Raw genomic sequence first — 25,188 nt, 5'->3', positions numbered from 1 at the left:
CGTGTTACCCTGGGGGTAAAGGATGGGTAAAGGATGCTCCATGCGGGGGTTTGGGCCCATGACTCGGGTCCTGATCCCGGTGCATCCTGGCAGCTCCATCTCCCCACCCCAAACCCGCACCTTGCTGCCGTTTGCCTTTAAGGTTTCTCACCCCTTACTGCAGCACGTAATTTAAACACAAGCACTTTAGAAGTCAACTAATTAGCACCAGGGAGGCATCCCCCCCGGAGTTCGGCGCCGAGCCGTGCCCTCCTTTCTGCTACGAGATCGTTCCAGCTGGAAATCACAGCGCCGGCAGTTTTTAGGGGAAGAGGGAGGGTTTGGAGGCTGCGAGCCGGGGCAGAGCTGGGCAGCCAGGGCAGAGCTGGCGCTGGAGCTCTCGGCCGATGCTGAAGCTGCAGCTGGGGCTGGCAGCGTGGTGGAGGCCGGCCCGAGGGGCTGAGCCAGGTGCCGGTGCCGGTACCGGAGCTCGGGCCGGTCTGGCCGCGGTGCCCGGGCACGGCGGGGGTGCCACACGCGGGGCGGCACCGGCTGGCGCTCGGGCTGTCGTGGGCGTGAGCCGAGCCTGGGGCTCAGCTGCATGAGGATCTGAAGCATCTCCCTTTTGTTCCCGCCGCACCCTGAACAAATGGGAAAGGACCGGAGTTTCTCCCGGCATTTTCGGTACGTGTCCCCTCGCTCCGCTGTCCCGCGGGTGCCCGCCCGTGGGGGTGCTGGCAGAGCCTTGTGCCCCATGGGCATCCCTGGGATGGCTCTGCTGCTTCTGGGGGCTGTGGGGACCCTGCTGTGTCCCCGGGACAGCCCTGCCACTGCCCCGTGCCCACCGCGGCACCGGCTGCTGCGGGAGTCGGGCGAAGCTCGGATGGGGAATTGGGGTGGGGAGCGGTGGGAAGAGCCCGTCCGGGGCTGCTTTGTGTCCGGGACTGGAGGCCAGCCCGGGGGGGATGAGGATGTGGGGCTGGGGATGTGATGGAGCGAGGCCCGGTGTCCCCTCGCTCCCCTGGCTGAGCAAACTTGCGGCAGCTTCCCCCACCCTGCTGCCCTCCCGAGGGGACACGTCCTGTCCCGCCGAGCCCCGTCCGGGGTGGGACTGTCCGGGGGAGCTCGGTGCCCCTGGAAGGACGTGTGCATGTGGGACAGGGCTGGGAAATAGGGGGGCGGCTCCCAGCCAGGGTGGGCTGCAGGAACGGGGCTGTCTGCGCAGAGCAGGGTGGGCACTGACCCACCCGGGAGCTGTGGAATGGCAGCGTGGCACAGGCTGAGAGGTGCCAAACGCCAAAGGGAGCCCCGAGCAGGACCTGAGGGCAGGGAATGGGCACAGTGGCACTGTGCCACCATCCTGGCCGGGCTGCTTTGGGGTTGGGATGAAGGTGAAGCAGCCTGGAGCATCTGGGAGCCTTCCAGGCCTGGAAAATGGCCTGAGTTCACATCCATGTCCTGGAGCAGGCTGAGTTATCCCGAGTGAGTGCAGGAGCTGCTGCAGAGGAGGGGACACCCAGAGCTGGTGCCCTGGGGCTCAGAGGCACCGGGCATGGCAGCGGGCACAGGACTCAGGGATGGGGGAGCCTCTCCCATCCCCTCTCCAACAGGAACCAGAGCTAGGGCTGACCTGGAGCACCCGAGGAGGAGGAGGGAGAGGAGGCTGAAGGCCAGCACTGTTCGAGCCTGCTCCTGCTTGGTCTCCACAGACGGGGTGGGCACATTCGTGCTCTGTGAATCCCGGTGGGATTTGCTGGGAGAGGGAAGCCCCAGCTGGGTGCTGCTCCTTGGTGCCATGCCAAGGGACAAGGCAGGTTTATCCTGTGGGACTGCAGGACACTGCAGGAACAGCCACGGCAGCTGCTTTGGTGGGATTGTTTGTAGCAGGCAGATCTCTGCTGTGCTCCATCACCGAGCCAGTCCCAGGGCAGTGCCAGTGCTGGGTCCTGGGCCTGGGCTGGAGCTGAGCACTCAGCCCAGTGGTGAAGCTCGTGCAAAGTGGGACAGCTCTGCTGGAACGAGCAGGACCGATGTAATTTGGCCAATTAAATGGGATTGTGCTCATTTTGCCTGTGAGGAACACGGACTTCTCCCTGGTGGGTGCCCAGCCCGGGGCAGAGGCTTGGGGGACCCACATCCTCCCCTGTCTCATAGGGTGAACTATTTATTAGCACAGTTTCACTCTTTTCTGGTTGCTGCTTAATCACGAATCGCCTGTGAATTGCACCAATGCCTTTCTTATTTTAAATTGTCACCAGATGCTCTGCGTGAGCATCTGCCAGCCTCGGGTGGCTTGTGGTTTGTCTCCTCCTGCACCAGCTCTTGTTTTGAGTTCTGCCTTTGGCTGGGGGAAATGAAGATGTCCTGGTCCCGGTAGATTTGGGATTTGAAGCTTCTCCTCCTGTGTCTCCACGCAGGTTTTTGTGTTCCCTCGGTGAAGCTGCCCGAGGGAGCCCTGTGGGATCCCCTGCCAGCCCCAGCTGTATCGCACCCCTCGGAGCAGCTTCCTCCGGGTCCTCTGGCACCAGTTTGGCCCAGTTCCTGCTGCGGTGGGACACGTGGTCCCCAGGCAGCCGGGGGTGTGCTCACAGCCCTCGGGGCTGTGCTAACACCGAGCTGTGTTCTCACACCCCGCGAGGTGCCGGGCGCTAACGAAGCTGCGCTGCCGAGCCCCACGGGATGGTTTTGTGTAAGAGCGGCTGCAGCTGCAGGAGTTGCTATAGAAACACTCGGAGATCACAGCTCCTCCAGAAACCCCTAAATGTGCGAGCAGAGGGTAGGGGAAGGTGAGCAGGTGTTTGGGTCTGGCTGCTGTGATGGCAGAAGGAAAAGGGGAGAGATCAAATGTGTCCCAGGGTTGTGGAGCTCACCCCGGCCCAGGTGGGAGCGGTGCCTCCTCCCTCCCTCCCTCCTGGGATCCTGCTGTGCCCTCCCCGTGCATCCTCTGTGTCCTGGGGGTCCTTGCAGGGGCACAGAGGCCACTCGGCTGCTCCTGCCAGGCAGAGGGAAGGTGACCCAAAACAGAGTTCCCAGAGGTGTCCCCTCACCTGCAGCATCACTGTCCCCGTCCCTGCAGCACCATCATCCCCCAAGGGGCACCGGGCTCCTGCCTGGCACTGGAGGGAGCTGGAATTTGGCAATATTCAAGGCTGGAGCCCAGGAGAGCAGAGTCTGGGGGGCGACGTTTTGGGGGTCCCAGAAGGTGCTGGGGAAGAAACGGGTCTGGAGGAAGGGTCCGACATTATTGCTCCAACAGAGCTCTGCATGGGATGGGAGAAGGGATGCAGCTGGTGTCCTCGGTGTCCCCAGCACCCCCGGGTGTCCCCAGTACCCCCGGTGTCCCCAGCCCCGGCATTCACAGCCCTGCAAGGACTGAGGCCAAGCACACACGAGGTGTTCAGACCTTTCCCTTCCATGGACGCCCATCTCTGTGCCACAGCTACCCCGGCCCCTCTCCTCACTCTCCTCCTTCGCCTCATTTCCCCAGGATTTTCATCCCCAAGAAGCACCGGCAGCGCTTTGACGAGGTGGTGTCGCAGAGCCTCATCAGCAAACTGTGCCGCTCCAAGAGCGAGCACAGCAATCGCCTGCGCCGCAGCCGCAGCGAGGACCACCAGGAGCGGCTGCTCGTGTCCACCCGTGCCAGCTCCGTGCCCCGCAGCCACGAGGAGCTCAGCAAGAGCCTGCGCAAAACCACCTCGCTCATCACCAGCAATGTGGCCTCGGGGGCTGCCCGCAGGTAACAGCTCTGCTGGGACCCGGGTTTGGGTGGGATGGGATGGGATGGGATGGGATGGAATGTGGGACGGGTGCCAGGGGAAGGGAGGAGCGTTCGGTGTGAAACTCGCCTGGGAGCTGGATGAACAAAGACCTCTCCCTCTGGAATGTCGGGCAATTTTGTGTCCCTTGTCCCAGCTCCGGGGCACTCTCTGTGTCCCCTCAGCTCAGCAGGGCTGGGACGAGCTGGGTGAGGAGCTGAGGTGGCACTTGTAGGTTGGGAGGGGATGTCTGCTCCTTGCTGGGTGGCATGCAGGCTGTGCCAGCTGGATTCGGGGTACCCGATTGTGCCAGCTGGATTCGGGGTACCCGATTGTGCCAACAGGATTTGGGTACCTGGGCACAGAGCTGAGTGAAAGGAGGCTGGAGCCAGGCTGAGCTTGGTCTCTTTCTCCAGGTAACAAGTGACAGGATGAGAGGAAACCGCCTCAAGTTGCAGCAGGGGAGGTTTAGTTTGGATTCCAGGGAAAATTCCTTCACAGCAAGGCTTGTAATGCATTGTCACAGGCTGCCAGGACAGTGGTGGGGTCCCAAATCCTGGAAGTGTTGAGGAAATGGTGAATGTGGCACTGGAGGACTTGGTCAGTGGTGAACACAAGGTTGACAGTTGGATTTCATAATTTTAAAGTTCTTTTCCAACCATAAGATTCCCTGGTTTTTCGAGTCCATGCCTGGCCCTGGCCTGGCCCAGCAGGTGTCTGAGTGTGAGGCTGTGGAGGAAGGACAGACAATCCCTGGAGCACAGGGATTAACCCACTTCCCATGCCCAGATGGCCACACCACAGCAGCTCTGCCCTGCAGGCTGCAGATCCTGACCCAGCTAACAGGAGAGCAGGGCTTGGGGAATCCAGGGTGTCCAGCTCCTGTCACCTCCCTGCCAGGCTGATATTCCCTGTGACTTGTCCAAAATCCACTCCCAGCACAGGATCCTGCTGGTTGGAAATGATCTCGGTGATGCTGCCTCCCCCCAGCTCCCTGGGGAACAACTCCCAGCTCCAATCAGCCTCCCAGCAGGGAGATTTCCTATTGCTCCTTCCAAACTTTCCTAGAGGAATTGAATTCCTCTCTCACCAGCCTATGAGACCTTTGCTCCCTGAACCACATTGTCTCTCTAATTCTCTGTAATAAAGAATCACAGACTGGTTTGGGTTGTAAGATCCCTTAAAGATCATCCAGTTCCAACTCCCTGGGGGTTGGAACCAGATGATTTTTAGCTTTTATACATATATTTTTTTTTTCTAAATCTATATATTTATCCCATAATTCCACTTTAAAACCACATTTGAAAGATACTTTGGTATCAAAGGGAACCTTGTGGGGACATTGGGAGCGTTGGGGACTTGAGCACTCAGGAGAACCTGGGCTAACAGGGCTGTGGAGGGGCTGGGGAAGGAAACAAGGGCTGGGTCTTGTTCTCTGATGTCCTGTTTGCCTTTCTCGCCCACAGAACTGTGCGAGTTTATAAAGGCAACAGGAGCTTTGGCTTCACACTCCGTGGCCATGCCCCAGTGTGGATCGAGTCTGTCCTGCCAGGTAAGAACACGAGATTTGGGGCATCACTTACTCATCTCTGGTCTGAACTTGAAATTTTAAGTGCTGTTTGCTAAAGACGAGCAAAAGGGACTTTTCCAAGGCTCAGTGCTGGTGTTTTTCCAGTGCAATAATGAGCATTTTCAGTGCCATTTAGACGGGCTTTATCCACTCCTTGTTTTGAGAAGTGGGAAATGTGTTCAGTGACAATCCTGAAGTGCCACCAGCGTTCCCAGTGCAGGCTGGGTGCTGCACCCAGCTGGGTGAGCAGTCCCAGCTGAGCCAGGTGCAGGGGGTGGCGTGCCTGGGGGTGTCCCTGGATCCCCATCCCACCCATGGGTGCTGCAGCTGAAGCCCCTTTGTCCTTAGGGAGCCCAGCAGAGAAGGCTGCCCTCAAAGCTGGAGACAGGATCCTGTTCCTCAACGGCCTGGACATGAGGTAGGAGCTGTGCAGGGCACCCAGGGCTGGGCCAGGGGCTGAGCACTCGCCGTGGTCACTCCTGGGCAAGGGAAATGGGAGCTGCTGGTCCCCATGTGCTGCCGTGCACAGGGATTTGTCCTGTGGGGACAGCTGGGGACAGCTCCTTTAGTGCTCCTGGACAAAATCTGGCTCTAAGAGGAGCATTTTCTCCCCCCGTGCTCCTCCTCTGAGTTCTGTGTGCAGGACAGTTTCTGTAACCTGTGTTCTGATTCAGCCTGCCCCCAGACCCCAATTTCAGCCACTCTGAGTTAATCTGTGTGTGTTAAACACCCAGGTTCTGCTTTTGGGAGCAGCAGAGCCCCATCCAGCCCACGAATCACTCCCACAACGGGATCATAAACTTAAATCCACGTGGGAATCCCATTTGTACCCAGAAATTAATTCTATGTAAGATTTGTGCACCAAAGCAATGGGACCAGAGGGACTTGTGCAGGGCAGCAGCCCCCCTGTCCTCGGGTGTGTCTTTCTGCATAAAAGCCAAGAGCAAAGGGTTGGAGAGGCTGCAGGACAAGAGGGAGTGATGAATATTTAAAGGTTAAACTGATGCTGCTTCTGCCAGGGCTCAGGTTCTCACGTTTCAGCTGATCCAGCGAACTGTTGGCTGATGCAGCACTGCCAGAAAAAAAGAGACCGGGTTGAGGATTGTCCTCTGAGCCGTGTTTTTGGCAGGCATTGTCCCAGTCTAGCCCCTACCCTTCCCCAAGGGCATCCCAAGATTTTTTCACCTACAAAATTACATTTTATATTCACCTTGCATTTTCTTTTCGTGCAGAATTAGGGCAGGTGAGGACAGACCTGCAGCGTTGTGTCATTTAAAGGAAAAAAATCATTTTCTGGGTCCGGGTGTAGCTTAAATCTGCCTTCCTGTGCCGTGGCACCGCTCAGGGTGCCCCACAGGCATTCCCATGGTTATTCCTTGGAGGGGAATAACTCATGGGGCAGCATCCAGGCTCCTCCCAGTGCAGCACAGGGAAAAACCAAGCGAAGAGGGAGAGAATGCAGGGAAATCACAGTGGGCCCGAACCCCTCAGGCTCTGAGCAGCACGAGGAGGCTTTTCCAAGACGAACGAAGGCAGCAGCAGCAGCTCTGTGTCCTCACTGCTGCCCTGTGCCCGCAGGAACTGCTCCCACGACAAGGTGGTGTCGATGCTGCAGGGCAGCGGGGCCATGCCCACCTTGGTGGTGGAAGAGGGCATCGTCAACTTCTCCAACGGTAAGAGTGCAGGGAGGAGGGTCTGGAGAGCAGGGGACCCCAGCCCAGCTCCCGAATTGCTGGCGCAGGAGGGAATTGCTCCTCCGTGGGCTGAGCAGGTTGAAGGCGCTGCCTGGGGGGGATGATGCTCCTCTCCCCAGGGCACGGGACCCCTTTGCTTTGTGGGATCAGGCTGGATCCCAGGCTTGGCTGCTCTCCAGGAGGGCTCATCCCGCTGTGTGGCTGTCCTTGGTGTCCCTTGCCGATGTCCTTCCCGTGCAGTGTGTGCCTGTCCTTGTCTGCAGTAATCCAAGCCCGTGCATCCATGGTGGCTGCGCAAATCCTGCAGCTCCAGGGGCTGTGCAGGGTTGGTGTCGTGCTGCAGGAATCAATAATTGATGGTGCTGCTGGGGACGAGAGCTGAGGGTGCCTGTGGAGGGCAGGACCCAGGGCACAGTGTGCTCCTTGCTGTGCTCCCCGAGCTCTGTGGAGGCTGCAGGGCCCCTCTGTTTTTGGGGTGCTGCTCCCAAATGCTCAGATCTGGGAGTCAGGGACTGGCTCTTCCCTGTGGAGCAGCACTGGATTCCCCTCAGCCCCACATTAGAAACCCTGGGATGTCCCAACTCGTTTGCAGGTGAACTCAGACCAACCCCAGCAGCTCCGTGCTGCACAGAGCCACAGCAGCCTGGAAAGGTTTGGATTGTGAGGGACCTCAAAGTTGATCTCATTTCACCCCTCTGCCTTGGGCAGGGATACCTGCCACCACACCAGGCTCTTCCAAACCCCATCCCACCTGACCTACTTCAAAGCACACAGCCAGTGGCACTCAAACTGCTCCACTGCCCTCAAAAGAAACCAAGGAAAGATGGAATATTTTTTTTGCAGACTCTGACTCTGCTGAGTCCCCGAGCAGCTCCTCAGCCCTCACCTCCCTGCAGTGGGTTGCAGAGATTCTCCCCTCTAGCATCAAGATCCAAGGAAGGACGTTCACGCAGCAGCTGGAACATCTGCTGACCCCGCCCGAGCGTTTCAGCGTCTGCAAGGCTCTGGAGGGCTTCTTCCAACATCGGTAACTCCTGCAGGTGCCAGCTCCTCTCTCCCACTGGGGCCTGGCCTGGAGCAGTGCCCGTGCCAGGGTCAGTGTCAGGCTGGGCAGGGACGCTGTCACACACACTCTGCTGTCCCTGTGCTCTCCACATTCCCCAGCTCGGTGTTCCCTGTGCACAAACTCTTCTCAGTCTGTGTCCTGCCTTGGGACAGGGCAGAGCCCTCAGTTTTTTGTTCCTTCAGGTTAATTTGGTCACCTCTTATCCCTTTTCCCCCAGTGCAGGCTGTCTTGCTGCCTCTGACAGCTGCAGATCCTGTTCCACCTCTCTCAGTAAATCTCTCTGTGCTCCATCCTTGTCTCCTCACTCTTCCCACAATCTTGGCTGCAGCATCCCTTGGTGGCTGCACAGGAATGGCAGTGGCTGGCAGAGCCCTCATCCTGCCATGGAGCACATCCCTGTCCTGTGCAGGGATCCAACCACATCCCCTGGCACACTCCAGATGTCATCAGTGACCTCCTTTCCTGCCCTTGCTTGTTCTTCCAGCAGTGTTTTATCAGAATCATGGAAGGATTTGGGTTAGAAGGGACCTTAAAGAACATCTTGTTCCACCCCTGCCACGGCACCTTCCACTGTCCCAGGCTGTTCCAAGCCCTGTCCAGCCTGGCCTTGGACACTTCCAGGGATCCAGGGGCAGCCACAGCTGCTCTGAGCACCCTGTGCCAGGGTAGAATTTCATCCTGCCAGGCTGTTCTCTCCTCATGGGATGGGGTTATTCCCAACAGTCCTTTTTCCCCTCTACACACCAAAATCAGATGGAGCCTTTGACCCCAGGAGCTGCCAGCCCAGTCCATTTCTCCCTCAGCCTGATTTCCTGCAGCTGGCTAAAATTCAAATCTTTTCTTCTCTCTGCTTTCCGGTGCTCCCTCACCCCTCTTACTCATAAAATCCTGGAATGCATTAGGCTGGAAAAGTCCTCTGAGAGCACTGAGTCCAACCATTCCCCCAGCACTGCTGAGGCCACCACTGACCATGTCCCCAAGTGTCACATCCACGTGGATTTGCACCTCTGCAGTGACGGATTCAGTCCATGCCAGAGGAGGAGGAGGAAGAGGAGGGGCTGTGCTGGAGGGATGCTCTCACTGCCCAGCCCTCTCCTCCTGTTTTGCAGGAACATTGACACTCTCATTGTGGATGTGTACCCGGTGCTGGACACACCAGCCAAGCAAGTCCTCTGGCAGTTTATCTACCAGCTGCTGACCTACGAGGAGCAGGAGCACTGCCAGCAAAAGATTGACAGGTTTCTGGGGTACAAGGCCTTGGCAGGTGAGAGGAGCAAGTCCCTGAGCTCCAGGATGGACACTTTTTGTGTCCTGATGGGTGCTGGGAGCTCAGCCCATTGTGCTGGGGTAGTTTTGGGATGGAACTGCATTGAGAGGAGAGCTGGTACCTGAGATGGTGACTCTGGGAGGAAAGGTTTTCAGAAGCTGCTCAGGTTGTTAGAGGTGAGGAAAGGAAGGAAAGAGTTGATTTAAGGGCAGCGTTCAGATGAGAGAGGTAAAATAAGGGTGACACAGCATCACTTGGGATGTCACAAAAACATCCATGGTTGGAAGAGGTGCTGCTGCTCTCCCAAAAAACCACAAAGGCAGTCAGGGATCCCCCTCACCATCACCCTCACCTGGTTCTGTGGCAGCACAGATGGATTGGGGAGAGCAGGTTTGAAGTGAAATGTCCTAATCTGTCTGTTTGTGCTCTTAATTGCTTCCAATTTTCCTATTCTCAGCTACTCACACAGATGTGTTAATTTTAATTTAATGTGTTAATTTTCAACTCAGCAAAGGTAAAAAAGAAGTGTTGCTTGAAGAGAGGCTTTTGGAGGAACAGCAGTGATTTTAGCAGAAAACAGGAACAGCTCCAGGTCCTGTCATGCATGGGATCCTGTGCTCCATGCACACTGGATCTGTTCTGGATTTGCACTCAGCCACCTCTGCTCTGTGTGTGCAGAATCACAGCTCGGCCATGGGCTGTGCATTCCCAAGAATTCACTGTAATGAGTGTATAACCTAAGCTCATTCCAGGAGTGCAGAGCAGGGATCCCCAGCCGGGGCAGGAGGGAAGCACAGGAGCAAATCTCCCTGTCCCAGGCTGGGCCCTGGCTCCTCTCAGTGTCTCAGGTGAACGGGGCATGACCAGTTTTGGTTGTTCTGGTCCATTCTGGGTGTCTGTGCCTGGGAGTACCACGGCCAGAGATCTCTGGGTTTGGGCTGGTCCTTCCTCTGGGCTTCCAAACTCAAGACAAGAATCTCCCATGTCCCAGTGCTGTCTGTCAGGGACCTCAGAGATATCTCTGTTCCCTCCATCCTGCTCTGAGCCTGAGCCTCTCTGAGCTGCACATGGACGATGCATGGACCATGTGCTCCTTCCAGGCACCATTCCAGGGCTGGCCCCACTTCCTTCTTTTCCCTTGAGGGCAGGAAGGCTTTACTGGGACCGGCCCAGCTCAGGGCTGGAGTTTCATGTGGGCAATGAGCTGGTGGATGCCAATCCTGCTGGAAAAACTGGACTGGATGTGCAATGTCTGTGCATCCATCCCTGCCCACCTGGAACCTGCTCAGCTCCCTGGGGATGCCATACCTGGGGATGCCATACCTGGGGATGGCAGCTGTGAATCCCACGGGCCTGGGGAGCCCTGGGGGGCTCTGGGGGTGCCTGAGGAGGGTGGGGAGCTGTGGGGTCGGGCTGTGCCTGCCTCACCCGGGTGTTTCCTGCTGCAGCCGAGGCAGAGGCTGAGGATCGGTACCGCAGCTCCGTCCGAGGAGCCTCCCTGTGCCGGGGCAGCCTCCGGACCCCCCGCCCCGAGGAGGGGGCAGCAGGTGGGTGGTTGGGGGCTGGGGGTTGTTCCTGTGGTGCCCCAAGCCAAATTCCTGACCTGTTCCTAAGTATGAATGATGGGGAAAGGTGGGAGGGAAAGGTGGAGGTCGGAGTAGAGCCAGCACTGAGGAATGGCTGGAAATCTGTGTTGTCAGAAATAGAATCACAGAATCAGTGAGGTTGGAAAAGCCCTCCAGGATCATCGAGTCCAACCTGTGAGTGATCCCCACCAGAGCACTGAGTGCCACCCCCAGGGGTGCCTTGGACACCTCCAGGGACAGCAATTCCACAGTGACAGAACCAGTTCAATAAGAGGCCATTTGATCATCAAGCTGAATGTTGTTTCCAACCCCTTCCATACTCAGATGTGAACTGGTCCTGCTGGTCTGGGCCCTCCCTTTTGCAGGGGGGCCAAATTTATGGCTTCCCTCTGAACATTCTCAGATTCCATCAAATTAACAGGGAAATCCACATTTGTGAAATCCATGTGAGGAAGGAGATCAGGGTTCAGGGCCACTTTGAGACTTTTGACAAACCCCACTTGTGGCACAAGGGGACACAGACCTGCCTGTTCCCTCACTCCTGTGCTCCTGACCACGACCTCCCCATGACCTCCCTAAGCCCCTCCTGGGCATGTGGTGCTCCTCAGCTGTCACAGGGGTCTGAGACATTTCCCAGGGGGAAGATCCTCTAACCTGGCTCTGAGGAGCTTTTCTGGTGGGGATTAGAGCACAGAGAGCAGCCAACAGCTGGAGGGGAGCTGTGTCTGGGCAGATGTTGGCCAGCTGTGGGGAGCAGCCCTGTCCTCAACTGCCCTGAGGGAAGAGTGGAGCAGCTTGGAACTGTGGTGCTGACCTTAAACCCATCCTACACTGCTCCCTCGGGACCCCCAGAGCTGGGAGCTGGGGCAGGGAGGTCACTCTGGGTCCCAGCAGGAGACAGGGGGCTGGGGGCACAGAGGAGTCACTGGTTTGTCTCTCCCTCCTGCAGGCAGTGACACCGTGGAGGTCCCCGTTCGCCTGATCCCTGGAGAGAGGCAGGCTGGTGATGGCACGTCCCTCCCGGAGACACCCAACCCCAAAATGGTGTGACAGGGCAGGGGACACCTCTGGCAGGGTGGGGGGTGGTGTGTCCACAGGGAGGCAGTTTGATTCCTTTGCTGTGAACACAGGGCAGCAGGAAAAAGGCACTGATGTGTCTGTGGGTCAATACCTGCAGGGGGCTGATGGTGTCCCCTGAGCCCCTCCCTGAGGTCACCTCCCTGGGCAATTAGTCACCTTTAATGAGGCTGATGTCTGCCAGCGTCCTCCTGCAGCCTCATCAGTGAGAGGGGGGCTCAGACAAGGCAGAGTAGCCTGGGCTGGGGTGAAGCCCCCCTTTAAAGAGTAAGAGACAGGTACTGGTGGGCCAGAGAGTCCCAGAATGGTTTGGGTTGGAAGGACCTTAAAGCCCATCCAGTGCCACCCTTGCCATGGCAGGGACACCTTGCACTGTGCCAGGCTGCTCCAAGCCCTGTCCAACCTTGGCCTTGGACACTTCCAGGGATCCAGGGGCAGCCACAGCTGCTCTGGTCAGCCTGGTCTGTGGGGACTGTCCTGTCCCCAGCACATGGCAGGTCTCTGGAGGTCCCCAAGCCCCCAGAGGGGGTTGGTTTGGGCATGGCAGCAGCTCTCTGTCCTTCCCCAGATGTCAGCAGTGTATGCAGAGCTGGAGAATCGCCTGATCGGGGGCTTGGCTGGCAAGATGGGCAATGCTGCCCTGCACAGGACATCACCCCCAGAGCTGCCCCACGCTGCAGGTACCTCCTGGGGGCAGGTGAGGGTGGGTGGTGCTGGCCAGGCAGGTGGAGGAGAAGCCAAGGTCCTCTTGGTGCCATTTTGTATGGAAGCAATGCTGGAGGGCAATGCCATGGGTGGGATGGTGCATCCCGTGGGATCCCATGAGCTGCTGTGCACTGCAGCCTCTCCTTGTCCTTCTCTTCTTCACCCATCTCCTTCTCCATGTCCATCATGTCCATGTCCTTCTGCATCTCCTTGTCCATCTCCTTGTCCTTCTCTTCTCCATCCATCATGTTCATGTCCTTGTCCATCTCCTTGTCCTTGTCCATGTCCTTCTCCATGTCCATCATATCCTTCTCCATGTCCTTGTCCTTCTTCATGTCCATGTCCTTCTCTGTCCATCATGTCCATGTCCTTCTGCATCTCCTTGTCCATCTCCTTATCCTTCTCCATGTCTATCATGTCCATCTCCTTGTCCATGTCCATCAGGTCCATGTCCTTCTCCTCCTCCATCCATCATGTCCATCTCCTTTTCCATGTCCATGTCCATCTCCTTCTCCATGTCCATCTCCTCCTCCATCTCTTCCTTCATCTCCTCTTCCTCGCACTCCCCATGGCCAGGCCCTTCAGGACACCCACCCCCCTCCCCTGGCCTCTATCCCGCAGGTGGCCGCAAGCCGGGGCTGGCATGGCCGAGCGAGCCGCTGGTGACCCAGCCGTGCTACTACCGCCTGCACAGCAGCGTGGCCTCCCCGTGCAGCACCGAGTCCAACCCCTACGTCAGCCTGGACAGCAGCCCCGCGCCGTCGCCCAAGCACGGCCGGTACTCGCCGCTGTCGCGACGGAAGAAGCTGTTCACGTTCTCCAGGCCCCCGCGCAGCCGTGACACCGATCGCTTCCTGGACGCGCTCAGCGAGCAGCTGGGACACCGTGTCACCATCGGGGATGATTTCCTCACCCCTGAGAACGACTACGAGGAGGTGAGCGCGGCGTGGGCGGCTCAGAGCGTCGTCCTGAGCGCCCCGGGACACGTGCTGGGGGTCAGGGGACACTGGTTGGGCTCTGGGGACGTGCTGGGGGTCATGGGACACTGGTTGGGCACAGGGGACACTGGTGGAACTCATGGGACACGTGCAGGGGGTCAGGGGACACTGGGGGAGCCCTGGGGGCACTGGTTGGGCTCAGGGGACACTGGTGGAACTCGTGGGACATGTGCAGGGGCTCATGGGACACATTCTGGGGCTCTGGTGACACTGGTTGAGCTCTGGGGACATGTGTTGGGGTCAGGGACACTGGTTGGGCTCGGGGGACACGTGTTGGGGTCAGGGACACATGCTGGACTCTGGGGGCACTGGTTGGGCTCATGGGACACGTGCTGGAGGTCAGGGGACACATTCTGGGGCTCTGGTGACACTGGTTGGGCTCTGGTGACACTGGTTGGCCTCTGGGGACACGTGCTGAAGCTCTGGGGACACTGGTGGTGCTCTGCAGGTGACAGGGAGGGACAGGACACAGCGATGGTCCATGGTGGGTGTAGGACGAGGTGCCACCTTCAGCCTGTGCTCTGTGCCCACCCAGATGAGTTTCCAGGATGACCAGGGCAGCTATGTCACCAACGATGTCAGCAGCAGCGAGTACATCAGCAGCAGTGACGAGGGCAGCTCCCTGACCTACTCCACGCTCTCGGACCACATCCCCCCTCCTCCCCTCAGCCCCCCACCCCCACCGCCCCCCCTGCAGTTCCACGACCCCCAGACCGGCCCCACCAAGGCAGAGGCCACCAAGGCCAGCGTGGCAGCAGCCCCCAAGTCCCTGGTGAGCCACCTGCACCCCATCCCGCCCCCCCCGCCGCCGCCCCCGCCGCCCCCCGTGCCCTGCGCTCCCCCCCTGCACCGGGGGCTGCTGCACCGCAGGAGCGACTCCAACCACATGAGCGTCAAGAGGCTGCGCTGGGAGCAGGTGGAGAACTCGGAGGGGACCATCTGGGGACAGGTATGGCCCGGGGGAGGGCAGTGGGGTGAGGCGTGGGGGTCCCAGCCGCCCCCTGAGGAGCAGTGACTTGTGCTGAGGCTCTGCAGGGCTTCATTTCATCCTTCCAGGTTGTTTGGAACGCGATGCTGGGGTGGGGAGAGGACCTGGAAATCATCTGAGATGCTGATTTTTGTCTCCAGCGTCCTGGGGAGCACTTCCCTGCCCTGAGGGGTTGCCACAGCCAGGAGCTGTGAGGGATTTTAACAGTGGGAAAGGATGAGGATGGATGGAGCAGAGTGATGGGAGAGCCCTGAGCAGGGCAGGACAGTGCAGGGGACAGCAGAGCTGAGGGGTGAGACAAGACATGACAATCCTTTGGCATCGTGGACATGAAATGGTGCAGAACTCTGGGGTGGATCCAGTCCCTTCTTGGGGTTTAACTCCCAGTCTCTGCTGGAGTTCAGGACATGCTATATTCCCCATCCATATTCCCCATCCGTATTCCCCATCCATATTCCCCGTGCCCTGAGCAGCCAGAGGGGAGCTGTGGCATCGTCTTCCAGTCCCACAGACACTTGAAATCCTTCAGGTCTCTCTCCTCAACACTCCAGCAAAGATGCTTCTTCACAGTGATTTTTTTCTGTATGGAGAAAAATTCCTGAAGCTCCTGGAATTCCCATTTTATCCTTTAGTATCCCTTGATCATGTCTAAGGAGCAAGTGGAGACAGAATCTGTAGGATTTCAGCTGTGTCAGGAGCTGAGCCTGCAGGGCAGTCACAGGATGGTGCCACCAGCCTGTCCTGGTTTATTTTGGGGACACGGAGCTTAGTGTGGGGACAGGGAATGTGCCAGCCCAGGTGGGCACCGTGGGGCTGTCCCCTGTGCCAGCACAGTCCTGACTCCTCCTCCCCACAGCTCGGGGAAGACTCGGATTATGACAAGCTGAGTGACATGGTCAAATACCTCGACCTGGAGCTGCACTTTGGGACTCAGAAGCCCACGAGTAAGTACTGAGCTCCAAAATAAGTTCTGGTACCAGCTGGGAGGAACTGGGAGGAACTGGGGCTCGATGGGCAGCAAGGCAGTGCCCGTCTGTGACATCACCCGTGGCATGGATTTGTTCATCCTCAGGATTTTGTGGCTGGTGGATCATTAAGGTGGAGATGGTTTCATTATCTCCCTTAATTATCTCTGCTGCCATGATCTGTTCTCTCTCCACATTTCATTGGGCACTGAAACCCGGCTGGAGGCTTTCAGCAATTGCAGCTCCAGTGCTTGAGAACTTTGGAAATGCTGAAAAAGCCATGAAAACATTCCCGTGTCCAAAGAAATCATCCCCAGCAGCACTTTGCTTTTTTTATACAAAGAATCAGTGGATGTCCCCCAAGAGCTGTGATGGGTCTGGAGCTCTGTGCTGTGCAGCCCCCATCGCTCTTCAGCTGGCATTTCCCACCCTGAGGAGTTTTTGGGTGCCACAAACCCAGAGCAGGGGCCAGGCTGGGAGTGTGGAGTGCTGGTGGTCCTGGTGGGAGGCATTCCAGTAAAACCCTGGGATGTCTGAGCTCTCCTGCACGATGCCCAGCTGGCAGTGGGATGAAATGGGACTCATCTCAGGGAACGCTGTTTCTAGGATGTTTCTGAGCAGTCTGGGATTTTCTGTGTTTTTCACCTCTCGTTTTACCTTTTTCAGCTCCAACTGAGTCTTCCACTGGGGAGATCTTTGAATCGCAGAATTCAAGGATTCCTGGAGCCATTGCTGTGTGCAAAGCATCCCTTCTCCTCTCTTTCATTCATGGTTTCACTGTTTGCAGGACAATTTTCTTCCCACTGGAGCCACTTGAGCCCATCCTTACCCGTGATTAAATCTTTCAGTTTCTCTTCCAGAACCAACTCTCATGCCTGAAAACTTTAAAAAGAAAGACGTGGTTGAAATTTTGTCCCACAAAAAGGCCTACAACACATGTAAGTGAAGGTACCCCCAAAAGGGGCCCCCAGGTGGGATGTAGAGAACTGGAAAGGTAAAGGGAAGCAACACGAGCTCAATCCCATGGGCGCAGCTCAGCTGGGATTGGCTTTTCCTGCAGCCCAGCCCGCGTTCAGCCCCGGGCAGGGGGAAGGAGGGAACTTTTTGGGGAAGGATGGAGATGGGCAGTGCCTCAGTGTCCTGGGGAGGGGCAGAGTGGGGCAGGGCAGTGCTGCTGCTCCAGAACGGGATTCTGGTTGGGAGGAGGGTGGGAGGGTTCGGTGGGACCCTCGGGGATTCCTCCCTGGCTCTGGGGGATGGATGTGGGAGCAGGGCTGGTCCCAGGGCAGTGCCCTGGGGGCTGCAGGACCAGAGCCACCTCTGCAGGGTCCCAGGGATGAGAAATCCCTCCCTGTTCAGGGCTGTGCCTGCCTGGGCATGACACAAACCTCACTCCGTGGGGAGATTGATGTCCCCGTGCTGTCCCCGTGCTGTCCCCTCCTTTCTCCCGGGTGACACTGACGTCCCTCCCTCCTCCCAGCCATCCTGATCGCACACCTGAAGCTGTCGCACATGGAGCTGCGGCAGATCCTGATGACGATGGAGACGGATCGCCTGGAGCCGTCCCACATCAAGCAGCTCCTGCTCTACGCCCCGGACGGGGAGGAGGTGCAGCGCTTCCAGAGCTACAAGGAGAACCCGGGCAAGCTGAGCGAGCCCGACCAGTTCGTGCTGCAGGTACCGGGCAGGGGATGCTCTGGGAGCGGGGCTGTGTGTGCCCTGTCCCTGCCGGCAGGACACTGTCACACCTGGGGGATGCTGTGTGTGCAGGACACTGTCACACCTGGGGGATGCTGTGTGTGCAGGACGCTGTCACACCTGAGGGATGCTGTGTGTGCAGGACGCTGTCACACCTGAGGGATGCTGTGTGTGCAGGACACTGTCACACCTGGGGGATGCTGTGTGTGCAGGACACTGTCACACCTGGCGGTTGGGAGGAGCTGGTGGCACTGGGACATCTGGTGATGCTCAGTTCCTGAGGGCTCTGGCAGCTCCCAGTGGCTGGTTTAGAACTGCAGAGCCACTAGAATGTTTGTTCCCTGGTGACGGTGGCTTTGCCCAGCTCTGATGTATTTTCTGTTGACAAGGTCACCCGTGGATGTTGGTGTGGAAGTGCCCATCCCGTGGCAGCACACCAGCCCAGCACTCGCAGCCACCCCCAGCCCAGTGCAGGAGGGGTTGTGGCTCCTGCAGACGCTGACCCTGCTCTCCCCCCCTGCTCTCCCCCCCTGCTCTCCCCCCCTGCTCTCCCCCCTGCTCTCCTCCTGCCCCAGATGCTGTCGGTACCCGAGTACAAGATCCGCCTGCGCAGCCTGCACTTCAAGACCACCCTGCAGGAGAAGACCGAGGAGATCAAAGCCAGCTACGAGTGCATCTGCAAGGCCTCCCTAGAGCTGAAGAGCAGCAAGAAGCTGGCAAAGATCCTGGAGGTCAGAGCAGTCCCTTCTCCTTGTAACAGTCACCCGTGGCACTCAGCATTCCACGGGCAGCTCCAGCCCCATGTGTGTTCCACATTTGAGCAGCTTTCCAGGCTGGTCCCTGCACCCCAACACTGCCCATCCTCCTGAGGAGGGGTTTTTGGGGTCCTGGGATGGGCTGTGCCTGGCAGAGAGAGAATAAATTCCACTGCAGTTCCTCCATGACCCTCCTGAGATGAGCTGTCCCAAATTGCTGTTAATTCATTTGGTTTTGCTTTAAAAAAAAAAAAAAAAAAAGGCAGGTGGGACAAATGAGGCTGCCGTGTGCTCAAAGGCATTTACAGATGAATGATGAAAGTCCTTAGTAGCTCCTGGCCAGTGACCCCCCCAACAATTCCTTAAATCCATGGGGATAATGTTTGTCTGCACATTAATGGGTGGTGAACAGAAATCCAGAGTCCCAGGAGATGGGAGGACACGGGTGCAGGTCCCCAGCCCTTCATTCCCTGATTTCCTCTTTGCAGTTCGTGCTGGCCATGGGAAATTACCTGAACAACGGGCAGCCCAAGACCAGCAAAACAACAGGCTTTAAAATCAACTTCCTCACTGAGGTCAGGAGAGCCAGAGGACACCGAGACTGGGAGCTCCTTGTGTCCAGCAAGGCTGTTCCCATCACAGCCCCTGGGGAGCCAGAGAGGGTGGAGGGGGCTGGGTTGATCCACAGGGGGATTTTAGAGAGACTCTGCCGTGGGTTTGGTGTTTCAGTGCTGGGAATCCTGCCCAGGTGTGGGTGGGAGAAGGTCCTGTGGGACTCCTGAGGGGTGGGGACAGCCCTGCCCTGCAGGAGGGAGCATCTCCACACCACTAATCTGGGTGTGTGGAGATTCAATGTCCAGTTTAACCATTAACCACGGGAGCGTGGGGCTGAGCCAGGAGTGGCTGACCCCGAGCGTGTGGGAGCCCCCAGCCCTCTGCAGGGGGTTCCTCACTTGTTCTGCTTTTCTCCAGCTGAACACCACCAAGACTGTCGATGGGAAATCCACCTTCCTGCACATTCTTGCCAAATCCCTCAGCCAACACTTCCCAGAGCTCCTGGGCTTTGCCAAGGATCTGCCGACGGTGCCGCTCGCTGCCAAAGGTAAAGGGTCCGAGGCTGCTGCAAGCCCCGTGTGCCCCCTCTGGGTTTGGTTTGAGTCTGGGCTCAGCCAGGAGCTGCACAGCCTTGGCAGGAGCAGGATGGGAGCCACAACAAGTCAGGAATGGTCCTGAGCAGGAGGGGAGCGTTAGGAAGGGACGAGCTCAGTGACAGTGAGATGCCACCCATCCCACGCCGCCACACTTGGCAGTGCCTACACTCTGTCCCCTCCTTGGTATTCCCTTCTGGCTTGAAACTGTGATTCCCAAGTTTAGAAGCACCTTGGAAGTGCAAGGGAGGCCCAGGAAATGGAAGTGCCAGGAGCTGGTGTCCCCAGTCTCCCTCCAGGTGTGCAGGTGCTGCTGCAGGGGATGCAGCACCTTGGGGAGGGGTCACAGTTCAGTCACAGCTGTGGCACGTTGAGTAAGGACCCTGCAGCTCGATTTTCTGCAATAAAAGCCAGTCACACACAGGCTGGAGTTGTTCTCCATCCTCTGGTGCTGGTGGTGTCACAGGAGGCTGCTCAGGTGTGACACAGGAGCAGGGCAGTGCCCGTCCCTGCGCTGGCACTGCTGGGGAACCTCCAGTGCTGGGGACAGCTCTGGGCACTCACAAGGACACCGAGGGCCTGGAGTGTGTCCAGGGAAGGGAACAGAGCTGGGAAAGGGTTGGAGAATTCCTCAGGGAGCTGGGAAAGGGCTCAGCCTGGAGAAAAGGGGGATCAGGGGGAATTTCTGGCTCTGCACAACTCCCTGACAGGAGGGGACAGCCGGGGGGGATTTGGGATCTGCTCCCAACAGGGACAGGAGGAGAGGCTGGGCCAGGGGAGGTTTAGGTGAGATTTTAGGGAAAATTCCTTCCTGGAAATGCTGCCCAGCCCTGGCACAGCTGCCCGGGGCAGGGGTGGAGTCCCCATCCCTGGGGGGATTTAAAAGCTGAGGGGATGTGGCACTTGGGGACAGTGCTTGGGTCAGTGGTGGCTGACAGTGCTGGGGGAACAGTTGGACTGGATGGACTTAGAGGGCTTTCCCAACCTAAATGATTCCACGATTCTGTGATTTTAAATTATGTATTGAATCTCTACAAAGCATGAGCTGCATTCCCCTTGTTTGTGGGCAATTCCCTTGGGAATTAGTGCTACAGTGGATAAATAAAGGAGCAAATTCCGGCCTGGAGCTGTAAATTTCCACTTGAGGAAGGTCTGTACCTGGAGCTTTCCCAGCTGGAATTTGGATCTGGCCTAACTCTTAAGTAACCCTTCCTGCACTGGAGGCTCCCAGCTGCCCAAACTCCTGCCACTGTGTCCCCCTCTTTGTCCTGATGTCCTGTGTCCCTCCTGTCCCCTCCCAGGTACCTGGCTGTCCATCACCATGAGTCCAGTGTGCTCCTTGTCCTGTTCCAGGCTCCTTTTGACACTCCTGGCTTCTCTAGGTGTGAGCACCTGCTGGTGCCAGCAGGACAGTCTGGTTGATGTTGGTGCAGAGCAGTGTGGACAGACAGACAGACAGACAGACCCCCTGCCCCACGGCCACACTCCTCACCCTCGCTGTGAACAAAGCCAGCATGTCCCAGCCCTGCTGACCCTGCTCTTGTCCTGCAGTGAACCAGAGGACACTGACAGCCGACCTGAAGGACCTGCACAGCACGGTGAGTGACATCCAGAAGGCGTGTCACAGCATGCCAGCCACTGCCGAGGACAGGTTTGCCATTGTCATGAGCGTATCCTTCTGTGAGAGGGGACACCCCCCTGCAGGGAAACCGTGCCCGTGCCTTGCTGGCCCCTTGCAAAGCCAGGGCTGTGTCTGGAACCCTCTCAGCACTGCTGGGAAGCTCCCCCTGCTCTCAGCCAGGATGGGGAGCAGGTTTGGTGGTGGCCCTGTGTGGGAATGTGCTGGGACATCTGTCCTTGTGACCTGTCAGGGAATTCTGAACCTGCCAGCACCTCCCCACGTGCCTGTGCAGCAGCTGCCTGCTGCCAGCTGGGCTGGAACCCCGCCAATTGATAAGGGATTGATAAGGGATCCTGACCCCTACCAGCATGCAGCAGCTCTTTGTCCTTAAGCCAATTGCTGCAGTCCTTCCTGGAGAGTGCCCAGCCTGCCATGCGCTCCCTGGATGACCTGCAGCACAAGGCCATGGAGGAGTTCAGCAAGGTGTTGTCCTTCTTTGGGGAAGACTCAAAAATGACAACTTCTGAAGCCTTCTTTGGCATTTTTGCAGAATTCATGAGCAAGTTTGAGGTGAGTTGAACCTTCCCAAGGCAGGTGTCTCCTGTGGAGTTCCAGTGGGGTTTTATTTGTGAGTGAGTGCTGGGAGCAGGATGGGGTTTTGTGAGCAGCTGTACCTGAGTAAGAGGCAATTGTTCTAATGCTGATAAGGTACAATTACAATTTTTGTAGCATACAAATCAGCTGGCCAGGGTGGGACACTGAGGGAGCACCAGCCCCAGGGGAGAGTGATGTGTTTGCTCATGGAATGGTTTGGGTTGGAAGGGACCTTAAAGATCACCCCGTGTTCCACCCCCTGCCATGGCAGGGACACCTTCCACTGTCCCAGGGTGCTCCAAACCCCAATGTCCTGCTTAGTCTTGGACAATTCCAGAGATGGGGCAGCCACAGCTGCTCTGTGGCCAGGAGCCTGAACTTGCTCCTGCCACAGCAGCCCCAACTCAGCTCTGCCCTTTCTGTCCCACAGCGAGCTCTCAGTGATGTGCAGGTGGGTGAGAGCCAGCGCAGCCCCAGGATGACCTCCCCCCTCGCCTGGTGACAGCCTGAGGCCACCTGAGGTGCAGCAATTCCTTGCCAACAAAGTGCAATTTGCTCCTGTCCAGTCTGGTTGTAAATACGCTGCTGCCACCTGCTACCAGCCAGCAGAGGGGTCGGGGCAGGTGGGCACTGAGGAGGCACCACAGGTGACAGAGGTGACGTGAGGGTGACACAAAGGTAAACCCTGCACTGGTCCTGACAGAGCTTCCCTAGCACCCTGCATTTCCAGGGGATCACTGAGCCAAGGCTTTTGCATCCATCTGGTAAAAAAACCCCACTGTTTTTCCCACATTTCCCAAACTCCTGTAAGCGGCATCAGCAGCCCCTGGAGACCTTCCCCACACCCCCACAGTCACTGGCCGAGTGTGGGGGCTCTGTCCAGGCAGCCTTGGGCTGGGGGACAGCCCAGCCAGAGTCCCTGGGAAGCCAGAGCAGGTCAGCAGGGGGGGATGAGCAGGAGGGCGGCTGCCTCCAGCTCCTCTGGGACCCTGAGGACGTTGCTGAATCCTCTCCAGTCCCTCTCCAAGCCCTTCTGCCCTGGGGCAGAGCACGAGGGGCTGGAGCTGCACCTGACCTGATGGTAACAGTGCAGCAGAGATCTCTGGGGGTGGCCCAGGAGCTTCAATTCCCTTCCTCTGCCAGCCAGTGGCAATGGGGAAGCAGCAGAACCCTCCTGGCACATCCATGTGGTCCCAAGGACGGATCTGCTCTGGTCCTTCCTGGCTGTCAGCTCTGCTTAGAGCTGTGCCAGAGGCTGATGGGTCTTGAAACCTTCCCAAGAGTGTAGCACCATCAGCACGAGGTTACTGGAACTCGTGACAGCAGCCAGCCTTGAGCATTCTGATCCCTCCTTGCAAAGCACAGAGTCCTGAGAGCCTAAAAACGAGCAGGAGTCCCCTGCAGCCCCAAGTGCTGCTCCAAGGCACGGCAGGGACAATGGGAAATGCATCCCCTGCCCTGCTCCAGCGTGGAATGCTGAGAGTCCCTCAATGCTGAGTATTGGAATACTGAGTACCTGGAATGCTGAGAGTCCCTTCACTGTAGGACCAGCTCTCATGGAGAATATCCCAGGGAACTCCAGAAGTGTCTGTGATCCCCTCCAGCTGTGCACACCCACCTCCAGCTGTGCACATCCCTCTCTCCACAAGGCCTGGCTGTCTCTCAGCTCCCTGGATGCTCCTGTGCAGCTCCAAGGATGGGGGGACATCATTGCCAGGGATGGGAGGGACAGCACTGACAGGGACGGGAGGGACGTCATTCCCAGGGTTTGGAGTGACAGCATTCCCAGGATTAGAATGACATCATTCCCAGGGATTGGAGTGACATCATTCCCCGGGCAGTGCACCCTGCGGGGCCCTGGCTCCCTGCAGCTCAGCCCCACCGTGCTCGGCTTTGTGAGCATCTCCTCCGTGCCCCATCCCCGCAGCAAACGCCGCGCAGGTCCCCCCTCCACACAACGCCACAGCAAGGGCTCGTCCCGCAGCCTCCGCCCGAGGACACAATCACCGACCGGTGCATTATTCATGGCAGACCTTACGACCCTCGAATCGCCGGGTTTTGGTATTTTTTTTAAACCCCGCTGTAGAAAGTGAAGTATATTTTCACAAGTGTTCTCCGTTTATACAGCTTTAAGTGCCAGGTAGTGGGTAGCCTTGTGTTCCCAGAGGTCCAGGACAGGGCCACGCTCCCTCTGCTCCTCTCCCCCTTCTGGATGTTGCACACTGCATTCCGTTGATTTTTTTTTTTTTTCTTTTTTAAAAAATATATCCAATCTTTCAACCACCAGAGGTTCTTTTGAAACTGTCTGACAGAAGATGCTGTACATAGATTTTGCTACATGTTGTAACTTTCTGAAATAGTTAGAACTCCAATCCCTTTGGTATTTTTATGTGAATATTTTCAAAGAGCCAGAACTTCTGGTGACATGATTTGATAATGGGATGATGTATATTCACAGTTCAGTCTCTACCCAATGCCTATGTGCTATTCCTAAAATAAAGCTACTGCCTTCTGCCTCCTGCCTGCACAGACCTCTGTCTTCTGTCCAGAATTGCTGCTGGTGATGGAGTGAGGAATTCTGCATCTGGCACTTCTGCACTTGTTAATATTGACCCCCACACCTGCAGGGTCCCACCTGGCTGGGCTGGGGCTGGCATGGAGAAGAACCTTCCTGCACCACAGCACCCAGGCTGGAGGGATCAAAATGAGCAGCAAATTCTTAAAATAGTACGGATTTTTAACTCCAGCCTTCAGAAGAAAACATTTAGTGAACTGTATGAACCAGTGAATTGTTTCGCTCTGAAAAAGAATTCTTGGCTGAGGCTGAGTTTATGTCCCGGGGCGATTTATCTCCCACAGGGAGCAGCTCCCCACCAGGTGCTGTGGCTCAGCCGGGTCACAGCAGCTGCTCCAGCCCTGGGAGCTCCCCGGAGCTGGGACAGCTCCGTGCGGGGCCACCACAGTGTCCCTTTGCTGGCCACGTGTGTCTCCTGACACTGAGAGCACCTGCAGGATCCCAGGGATGCGCTCCAGGGAGCGGGCAGGGTGGATTAGGTGACCTCCAGCGCTCCTGAAATTCCATTTGGAGTGCTCCGACTCCTCCTGCCCCAGGGACCAGCCCAGCGTGGCTGTCACAGCTCCAGTGACCGGGCTGAGCCCGTTCCCAGCAGGGAATGATGTCCCCGAGCCTGCATTCTGCACGTCCCACACACCATTCCACACCATTCCCTGCACACTGCCGCTCTCCTGGGCTCTGGGAACGTTTTTGTAGGCGTGAGGTAATTCCTGCCCAGAGCCAGCACCTTTGAGCCTCACACAGAATTCCTGTGTCAGCCCTGACCACGGGATCATCCTCACAGCAAAGCCTGGCCTTGGAAAGGAAACAGCAGGCAGGGGCAGTGCAGGGAATGCAGCCCTGGCTGCTCCTGCTCCACGGGTGCCACTTCCATCCTCTGGCACACACCGGGAAACGAGGCCCCTGAAAAATTCCAGGTTGGACTCCAAACCTCAGATGATTTAGGGATTTCGTTCCTTCCTGCAAGAAACAGAGGGGAAAAGATCTCAGAGAGGAAAAGGAGCAGCTTGAGCACAGTCAGGGTGGGTCACAGCCCGACACATTTGTACCAGGCACCTCCAAGGAGAGGTGGAACCACCTGGGAACCCTCCCTCTAAGTTCCCTAATTATGGTTTGAAGGATCACCGTCTGTAATTATTCTGCA

The 25,188-nt window shown here is 57.6% G+C and overlaps 1 protein-coding gene across 2 annotated transcripts; it reads left to right on the top strand.

Moving 5' to 3' along the window:
- Positions 1-536: 536 nt before the first annotated feature.
- GRID2IP (Grid2 interacting protein) lies at positions 537-23,988 on the top strand. 2 transcript variants are annotated; one of them, XM_088174169.1, is made up of 21 exons: positions 537-663; positions 3,467-3,718; positions 5,204-5,289; positions 5,656-5,725; positions 6,886-6,980; positions 7,845-8,028; positions 9,177-9,331; positions 10,783-10,881; positions 11,870-11,964; positions 12,566-12,677; positions 13,324-13,637; positions 14,236-14,649; positions 15,545-15,632; positions 16,514-16,591; positions 17,134-17,330; positions 17,927-18,082; positions 18,595-18,681; positions 19,079-19,208; positions 20,806-20,924; positions 21,281-21,445; positions 21,900-23,988. In XM_088174169.1, exons 1-21 carry the CDS (start codon positions 629-631, stop codon positions 21,969-21,971), a joined length of 3,003 nt encoding a protein of 1,000 aa, XP_088030295.1. In that variant the 5' UTR covers positions 537-628; the 3' UTR covers positions 21,972-23,988. The 2 variants fall into 2 exon arrangements, with proteins under 2 accessions (XP_088030295.1, XP_088030294.1); XM_088174168.1 differs by having other exon boundaries at positions 16,502-16,591.
- Positions 23,989-25,188: the final 1,200 nt, after the last annotated feature.

The sequence above is a fragment of the Sturnus vulgaris genome, chromosome 16, assembly GCF_052056855.1.
Source record: "Sturnus vulgaris isolate bStuVul1 chromosome 16, bStuVul1.hap1, whole genome shotgun sequence".
Taxonomy (NCBI): Eukaryota; Metazoa; Chordata; class Aves; order Passeriformes; family Sturnidae; genus Sturnus; species Sturnus vulgaris.
The sequence above is the reverse complement of the archived record's forward strand: the minus strand, read 5'-3'. Positions and strand labels throughout refer to the sequence as shown.